Raw genomic sequence first — 9,822 nt, 5'->3', positions numbered from 1 at the left:
GTTCAGGTACATCTGTTGGGGCAAAAACATTCGACACATGGATACTGAAAAACGACGCAGTACATTGAAATTCACAAAGCCAAATCATTCTTCACACCAAATGTATTTGTCCACAATATCATAAGTAATAGTGCTGCACCTATAGATACACAAATCACTAAAAACATTCTTACAAGCAAATCTTTACGGAATTGTTCCAATCATTATCAAACCTAAAAATCTGTACGAAATCAAAACTACATATGAAACTAATGCTTCGAATTCACGGGCCAAAGGACTGGATCTCTTTAGGGAGCTCTGAACGCACGATTTCATTCTTCTCGCTAAACATCAGAGTGTGCATGAACTCAGCCTTCCAGTCATCTGCAGCAGCCTGCAAACAAAAGAAAGGTGAAAACGATGGTTTAGTAACGGATATCTAAAACCACAGCAGGAGCGTCTCAGCAAAAACACACAAGAATAATCAAAGGATGATGAGACAAGAACAAAAGACAGAACATACTTCCACATCACCAAAATCTTCAACAATCTCATCGCCATCATACGAAGAGCTGAACTTCACAGCAAAGAAACCACAATCATTACTCTTCTGCTTCGGAACATCGATGAAAGTCGGCCTCTTTGCAATAGTCACCCAGTTAGGCTGCTTGCTCGCCTTGTATGCAGCCTTGCCGTACACCTCCTCGAGTAACCCAACAAATCTCTTCATCTACCAGAAATAACCAAATTAGATGATGTCAAAAACATGTTAACCAAAATAGTTAAGTTCAGGTACATAAAAAGGCGACACTTGCATAAGATCCACCTAAACAAAATAGCAGAAGTTCAACTTATAAATGATAGTCAGTTCAAGCAGTATTACCAAAACAGAGACAGCAACATATTTTGTCAACACAAGGCATAATAAACTTCGTGTCAAACAAGAGAATGTGAAAGGAGGTTCAGGCTAAGAAACACTCACGATATTTTGGCAGTCCCCGTGGAAACTCGATCGCGACGTTTCCATATTATCATAAGAAAGTGAATCAAGGATGTCAATGCTCCCACGATATCTATTCACCACGTACACACTGTAGTGCGCCGTTGTGCCAATTGGCTTGAATAGAATCAAGAAAACCTGCCAAGAATGAAAGGACCGATGAACACAAACTATAAAGCATATGTACTGAAGAACCGGCATGAACAAAAACTTCTTGACAAACTCAGCAAAAGGATGCACATGAAATTAAAAAAAGCAAAGAGTTATGAAAAACTAACCAGCTTTGCGTTAAGAAGGTCTTCTTCCTTGCGAACAAACATTGGGAGGAGACCAGTAGATTTTTTTGCATCAAACTTTGGAACTATTGCAGCGTAGAAATCATACTCCAGGCAGTACTGTGCATTCACCAAAACACAATTAAAACACCTCCCAGATGCCACTACAACAAAACTAAGGCAAAAAAGGAGATAGGGGTGCAAATAACTAAAACATGTATGAAGTAGGGACTAAGTACAACCCTGTCAGCACTAGTGAACATCTCAGAGGTCTCCGGCTTATCCTTCCACAAATTTCTGAGATAATCCATTATGTCTCCTTCCATCTACTGCCCTTCACGGAAAAGCGTATAAAGGACACGTCCTGTGAGGTCAATCACATTCGCAGGGATGGTAAACATGCAGTAGCTTGTCCTACAGAATACAAAAGGATGGTAAAAAATTAGAAGTTCAGATACAACAACAAATAGAAGTTCAGACACTATAATTCAAAAGGCAAGGGGAGACATAAAACAGAATTTCAGATACTATAACAACGGCAGTTCAGACAATACAACAAGTTCAGACACTACAACTCCAAGGCAAGGGAGCGACAGATGAGGGTAACTCACTCAGAATACTTCTCCAGACCGTCTTTACTCAGCACATACTGTTTCAACTTCCGGGCCTCGGATAGATGAGGGTAACTGTATTTTTTCAGGGGAGCGACAGGAGAACGCCACTTCAAAGGCAATCTAGATGCTCTCTTGGAGGAAGTTATGTTCCCAGACTCAACTGCCGGTTTCCTCCTGGTGATGACAGCATTCTTCCCACCTCTACCAGCAACAATACCAGCAACACATTTAGCATTCTTCGGGTAAGCAATATTCTCAAAATCATCATCGAACGAAATCACTTCTGCTTCGGCTGCTTCGACTGCATCATCCTTCCTATAGCACGGGGTTTTTGGAGTACCACGAATACCACCAGCCTGCTTCCCCAACTTGGAAGGAATGAGGGTCCAAGGTCTATCATCTTCTATCGGAGCTGTACTCATCGGTTCCTCCCTAGGCTGGTATTCCTGTGACCCGAGGAATGAGTAGTGGTAATCGGTCAACTCCAGTGGATCCACTGTCAAAGAAAAAAAGGAAGAGAAAACATCACCATTAAAAATACAACTGAAGTTCAGGAACATCACAATGTGCAGTACAACTAATAAAGATGACATGGTTACTACTCAAGCTGACCTAAAAAAATTAGTTGCAGTAAAAAACTAAATGAAGTTCAAGCACAACCAGAGGCACAGTTCAAGATAAACCGTTGAACTGGAAATCATTCAACTACAGCTAACAAAACCATAGAAAGGTATCATCTCTGAAGTTCAATTATAAAAGAAAATGATCATGTCCATTTAAGCAAAACAAAACACACAAGCAAAATTAAAAAGATAGAAATGAAGTTCATGTACAAAGAAAATGCTCCTCTCCTTCCGAAACCAGCAGCCCAGCCAGACCTCAAGCAGAAGTCCAAGTTCAGAGAAAAATATGAAGTTCGGGTAGAACAAAAGATGCAGTGCAGGTAAGCAGTACAAGTTCCAAAATACTTACATGTGTAGTAGCCAAACAGAGCTTGGAAGTCTGTCTCAAACAGGTTAGAAGAAGCGATTGAGTACAGCCACGTCTTCCTAATATCCCCGATATTCTCATGGGAATAATTTGCAAGAACCCCGTCATGATACAAATTAACATTCGTAAGCATGAAGAATCCGCAGTCGATACTGCCATCAAACGAAGTAAAAAGAAATAGTGTTAGGACAGAAAAAGAAAGCCAACGAATTAAACACGTCGCAGCTTAAGTACAACTACAGTTAAACAGAAGTGATAAAAGAGAAAAAGTCAAACTCATACTTGTTTTGCTGTTGGGGGACATCAATCCAATCCAGAGGGAAATTGTTGATGCTAATAGGACTGAAGGGTGTCTCCCTGTCGTTGCTGGCATCCTTCCAAAGCCTCTTGATGTTGTCGGTCATCTGTCGAAACAGGCGTACCGCACATTCATCTTTTGGTCCATAGTAGGAATCGAGAAGCTGGAACCTTGAATTCTTCAGGTCAAGGAACACCGACACCCAATGACCGACACCACCCATGGAAGCAGGAAGCTCAGGCGGGTCAAAAGTAGGGAAAACAACCTGAAGCATCATAAACACATGAATCATTAAAAAATGAGAATTAATATCAGAATGGTACAAAAGAAAAATAAAACAAATATTAACATAGTGGATCGCACTGCTAAACTAATACAGAGACAAAGAACAAGATATTGCATACCGAATCATGTGCATCCATGCTATCTGGACCACTCGCCATGAAGTACTTCCTCACACGGGAATCAAATTGACCTCTAAAAATCTTGTCCTAAAATAATGCAGACAACACCAACATATGAAAAAATACAAAAATGAGACGAACAAGTTTTAACTAAAATGGTAAGGAACAAAACAGAAAAGAAATCACTGTATGGTTGACTTACACAAACCCAATACGGCAGGATGAGTTTATCCGATCCCTAGTACTTCGCACGTAGACAATAGAGTGCACACTCAGCCACATTAGATGTAAGCATTCCGCGAGGACCAAAAGATGTTGCGACTTCTAGAACAGAAGCTTCACACTCCTTGTTTTGGAACATAATCATTAATCTAAAAACAAGCGAATAGAAAGTAAAACAAGTTAAGCAGCAGGAACTCAGGAAGTTCATAACACATGTTAGCACAGAAGTTCAGCTATATCACAACAGGCAGTATAGTACAAAAGAGGCCAGAAGTTCAGCGCCAGAGAAGCAAAAAAGAAGAAGTTCAGGTACATAGAGTTGAGAAGTTCAGGTATGAAACCACAGGCAGTTCACAGGGGGTACATGGATGATGTAAATGTTGAGCAGCTGCACTCACCTCTTGGAACGGTCGTTCCTAAGCCTAGTTACACTGTAATAAAAGTCATCAACCTTCTTTCGCATGACAGCAAGGTCACTATCTGCTCACCAAAAAGAAAATAGCAATTAACAGCAACACTCAAAGCACATAGATTCATGATAGTTTTAATTAAGACCAACATTCAAGCACAAACATTCAAAACATAAGCACATCTCAGCTGCTACATCAGAAAAGATAAAACACAGCATCATAGACATCACAACCCATGCATTACAAACATCCACTCACATAGAAAACAGGTTCACTTAACATTCTTTACAACCCACACGACAAACAACAAAACCAGAAGTTCAACTTAGACCACACAGGCAGTTCACAGGGGATATCATGGACTAAACCAAAACAACAAAGAGGGAAGGGAATGGGGAAAGAAGAGAGAAGCATGCTCCTCTCTTCATGGATCCTTGCCTAGACTAGTGGCAGCACTGGAATGATCAACCTCCTCTCCATAGCTATCGCTTTCGGTATCTTCATCGTCATCTCCAGCAGACGTTGCAGCGTCGTCAGGAAGGACACCAGCAGCAGCTGGAGCAGCTGGAGAATCTGAAACAAGAAAAACTTTTGGTTGTGCCTGTACAGCATTAACATCAACTGATGGCTCTGCTGCAGGATACTTCTCCGGGCTTGCAGCAGCACTCCCACCAGTTTCAACAGCAGACTCAATAGCATCTTTCTCCAAAATGATGTCTCCAGTTGTCTTGCCCTGCTCAGCATTTGAAACCTCGGCGACAATGGATGACTGAAGTTCAGTCAGGACCACCCCGTCGGAGCAACCGGTGCTTGAGACGGACATGTCTGCAACCTTCTCTGGAGGAACACTAACATCATCATTCTGCTGCTGCAAAAAGAAACAGAAAGTCATTACAAAGGGCTGACTGAACCTCATGCACAGGAGCAGCAAGTCCGTCTCAGGGGCAACAAGACAAAATGGACAAGAAAAATGGTACCTCATTTTCACTGCCATGAACCTCATCAACTATTACGCCACTAGCCGGAGCAGGTTCATGCACAGGGGCAGCCTCATGCACAGGAGCAGCTTCATGCGCAGGTAAAACATCCTTCTCAACCCTAGCATCATCATGAACAGCCTAAAAAATCATTTAGAAAACAAATATCTAATCAGCAGAAGTTCAGATTGCACAATCAGAGAAGGTTCAGCTATCACAACTGACACATAATGGAAGTCCAAAATACAGTAAACATAGAAGGTCAGATATCAAACTACTCTAAGATACAAAAGGGAACAAAAAAGGGCAAGTCATGGAAGTTCAGGTGCTATAGCAGTTGAAGTTCAGGTTCAATAAATAGATAAGGTCACCTAGGAACACTAGTGCTAAAAAAGAAACAATTTACGACACATCAAATCAACAACGTTCACCTATGACCACAAACAGTAATAACTGAAAAGCTAACATTTAACATTGAACATTAGTGCAAACCTCTTTGGTATGCTCCATGTGGCCTCCTTCACGACCTGAACGAACAGAATCCTACCTCTGAATCTGTCTCACAACAACACTTGCCTCATCTTCAAAAGGCTTGCAACGAGCATCCTGCATTTCCTTGAACAGCCCAACGCTAGTCCGGAGGTGGGAAGTGCTCTGACGAAGCTCTTCAAGAAATTTAACTTCAATACATAAGACCTCCTTCGAAGACTCAGCATCAAACCCGTGCCCGGGAGGAAGAATCCCATCAACGCGACTAAGACGCTCAGCAGTCGAAGGAACACGAGCCAACTCCCCACAAACAGTTTCAAGAAGACTGTCAATCCTAACTAGAGAAACATTGGCAGCTTCAAACAAATCCTCGCAAGAAACGCCACCTACAGCACTCACACGGGCAGAAGAACCTCCTGGATCTACAGGGGGCACCAGTATTAACATCCCGGCAGAATTCAAATCTTGGGGAACTTCCACTCCCTAGGCCGGCAGAACGAGGCATAGTTAGAACAGGACGTTCGATAACCCTAAAGAACACAACCTCAGCCTGTGTCTTCCACTGCATACAAAAACAAAAGTCAACGCGTCAGAAAACAAATGAAGGAACATGGGAACAAAAAATATACAAGACAATACCAGAAGTTCAAGGAAAGAATAATGCATAGAAACACTCATAGGCAGTCTCCCAAACACCCAGTTGGTTGGGTCATCATCACCTTTCGTGACCAAGTCAGCCGCAGCAAGCTCAAGAAGCTTGGTTTGATCCATGAAATTGATGCGAGGGGTCCTCAAGTCAATATTAGGCGTCTTGCCAATGATAAGGCAGTCCAGATACATAAGAAGCGGCGTGATGGCACAGCCTGTGACAGCTTTTCCTCTGCTAGTACCTTGCTGATACCTAACAACAGCACTCCGAATATCTTCAAAAACCAACTGGCAGTAGTCCATGTCTGCCATATCCTCAAACACAAGGTTCTCGGCCATTGCTGCCTCCCTGGACAATCGTGTAGATGTTCCAGGGATAACCACCTTCATGAAAACAATAAGGTAAAACACCTGCAGAGCAAGATCATCCTTCGTCTCATCCTTCACAAGTTCAGCGAGGATATTCGCAAATCCTTTGTCTTGATGTCGTCGCTCCTAGCATACCCAAGCTTGCCCTTCAACCTCATAACAGCATCATCGAAACCATCATTCGAGGGCCTAGGGGGGTACGATTACCTTGAGGGAACCCAAAGAGATGGTGAATAGCATCACTTGTAATACGTATAACCTTATTCACCTCACCCATGTCCAAAATCATGGTTGAAGGGTCAATCCTCGTGTAGATGTTGCCCATCAAAGGACGAGAAATGTTGGAATCAACCTTCAAGTCAAACACACAACCAAAACCAGCCTTGATAACCCTCGCCTTGTGCCTATCTTGTAGCATTTTCGCACACGTCTTGACCTCTCCTAGTGAGCAGCGAACCGTCTTGTTAAAACGTTTCGCCTCACCTCCTCCTTGGCCACCTTCTTCGGGCGCTTTGCCTCCTCTCTTCCTCCTCTCAGGCCGCTGTACAAGCTGATACTGAAAAAAAATACATTGACAAGGAAAAAAGGCAGAACAATGAGACACACAACCTTCACCAAAATTCCACTTATGCCTACATATACGCACTACATCTCAGAAGTCCAACCATGTCTACATAGGCAGTACAACCATGTATGAACACTAGTCAACATGCTTTCAAAAAAATGTTGGAAATTTACAAAAGCAGAAGTTCAACCATGTATACCAAGGCAGTAATCAAACATGTATCTCAGAAGTCCAACTATGTCTACATAGGCAGTACAACCATGTATGAACACTAGTCAACATGCTTTCAAAAAAATGTTGGAAATTTACAAAAGCAGAAGTTCAACCATGTATACCAAGGCAGTAATCAAACATGTATCTCATAAGTCCAACCATGTTTACATAGGCAGTACAACCATGTATGAACACTAGTCAACATGCTTTCAAAAATGTTGGAAAGTTAAAAAGCAGAAGTTCAACCATATACACTAAGGCAGTAATCAAACATGTATACAAAACAAGTTGAGCTAATTTCTTCATGTATATACCCAGAAGTCCAACTATGTACACAAAGGCAGTAAATACCATAAAAGCAAAGCACGTCGGCTAATTTATTCGTCTATATTGAGATGGAGCAGAAGGTCAGCTATGTACGCCAAGGCAGTGCTAAAAACAATAAAACTACAGCAACGGCGACAAATGCTCTAAAAACCAGTAAACATGAGACATTCATACCTGATTAGAGGCAGCATCATCATCGACGTCGTCCTCGTCATCAGCATTGAAATCAGCATCATCCTTGTCCTCTGGATTGACACGAGAACGCTTCTTCACACCCTTGTTGACCTTTGCAGGTGGAACCTTGCGCTTCACGCCGCATTTCTTCCCCTTACCAGATGCACCAGCACCAAGCGGAGAAGGTGTAGGCGCGGCAATGGCAAGCACACGAGGACTACGGCGTGGCGTACCACCAAGGCCTAACCCTTCATCTTCAACAACTTCTGCAGGCCTTGAAACACGTGGGCTCCTCCGAGGAGTAACTTCACCAACTACTAGCTTCCTCGCAATAGTCTTCTTGATTTTCTTCTTAACAGGGACAACTGTGCCATCACTACCACACGACACGTCTTCCTCAACAGTGAGCTCAGCCGCATGAACAGATCCAGGAACATCAGAACCTTTCTCAAGGCAGGCCGCCCTATTCTTGTCAAAATTTTCTTGCTTCTTCCTCTTACGTTGGTCCTCTAGGAGAAGTTGAAAAGGCACATCCTCGGGTTGCATGACAGGTTCAGTGCCATCAACAGACTGCGACTGCGTCTCTAACATCTGAAGAGAGCACAAAGGATCCGGAATGGAATCACAACCTTTGACTGAGGGAGCCCCCTCCTCAGCTGCAGCAGGGTTTTCTGATAAACCCAACTCAGATAAAACATCGTTGATGGTGTTCACAGCTTCCTCCTCTGTGGACACATCTGCAAAGAACACAAAAAATCGAAGCAAAAAATAAAAAAAAAAAGTCATGAACAAAAACAAAAAAAACAAACGACATGAACAAGCTAAAAAAACATGGCTGAAAACTTGAAAATGAAAAGAAAAGGGGTTTCACATACTAGGTGAAGCAAGAGCTGCAGAAGCAAGATCCTCGAGGCTTGAAACATTCTCAAGGCTCGAAGCAACCTCAGCAATCAAAGTCAAAGGGATAATGGGTGATTTAGCTGCATCAGATATTGGAGCATCAGTATTAACCTCTGAAGCTCCATCTTGATCGCAGGCATTTTTTTCAGAACTACTCAACTCATCACCAACTACAAAAAATGCAAGTAAAAAGCCAATTGAGTTCTAATGCACAATCCTACACCAAAGGGACTTCTACTTTGACAACAATGTCCAATAACAAGAAGTTCAACAATACCTAACAAAGCAGTAAACACAACAAACAAACTAAAATCTACACACTAACTATAAAAACAATCTACACTCAGAGGGGCTACTACATATAGCATGAATGTCCAGAAGTTCAACGATATATAACAAAGTAGTAAACACAAAATGTGCATAACAGAAGTTCAACCAAATTTCATTATGAACAAACAATAATTAAAACCAGAAGTTCAACTATGTGACCCAAGCAAAATAGCACATAAAAAATATGTAGCATGACCACAAATAGTATTTCACAGCCAAACTAAATATCAATACCATGAACATGATAACAAATAAAAAAAAGATATACACTATAAATATGAATCATTTGGGAAGTCCAACAACACTTGGTGACATAGTTTCACCTGCAAATCATGAACTAAAAAGTGAAGCAACACTACTAACTCAAGCTAAGGGTAAAAAGCATACACATAACCTTTCTTAGAAGTTCACACTAATAAGAATGGCAGTCCAACAAGAAAACTAAATGAAGATATGGGCAGACATATATAAGAAATACTACTTTAAAATACAAGATCCAACTACATTAAGATACCTGGAGAAGGTTTGGAAGCCATGACAACACAACGCCCTTGACGAATGAAACTCCAAACCCTAGAACAACCTACTAAAAACAGGGGATAGAATGCATATAGTTAGCGGGTAGAAAATCATACAAC

The 9,822-nt window shown here is 41.8% G+C and overlaps 1 protein-coding gene across 1 annotated transcript; it reads right to left on the bottom strand.

Annotated features, from left to right (window-relative positions):
• Positions 1-262: 262 nt before the first annotated feature.
• On the bottom strand, positions 263-3,433 carry LOC147986330 (uncharacterized). The gene is made up of 4 exons (XM_087540024.1): positions 3,422-3,433; positions 962-1,117; positions 503-709; positions 263-373 (listed from the first exon to the last, which is right to left on the bottom strand). Exons 1-4 carry the CDS (start codon positions 3,431-3,433, stop codon positions 263-265), a joined length of 486 nt encoding a protein of 161 aa, XP_087396150.1.
• Between the last annotated feature and the right edge of the window lie 6,389 nt (positions 3,434-9,822).

The sequence above is a fragment of the Triticum urartu genome, chromosome 2A (genome assembly GCF_056163025.1).
Source record: "Triticum urartu cultivar PI428250 chromosome 2A, HENAU_Tu73, whole genome shotgun sequence".
Classification (NCBI taxonomy): domain Eukaryota; kingdom Viridiplantae; phylum Streptophyta; class Magnoliopsida; order Poales; family Poaceae; genus Triticum; species Triticum urartu.
This window is presented reverse-complemented; position numbering and strand designations above follow the sequence as displayed.

Excerpts from the sequence above, each read along its gene's own strand:
- LOC147986330 (XM_087540024.1), bottom strand. Across the intron at positions 710-961 it reads ACGGGGACTGCCAAAATATC|ATGAAGAGATTTGTTGGGTT; the intron begins GTGAGTGTTTCT and ends TATTTCTGGTAG. Across the intron at positions 374-502 it reads AAGATTTTGGTGATGTGGAA|GCTGCTGCAGATGACTGGAA; the intron begins GTATGTTCTGTC and ends TTTTGTTTGCAG.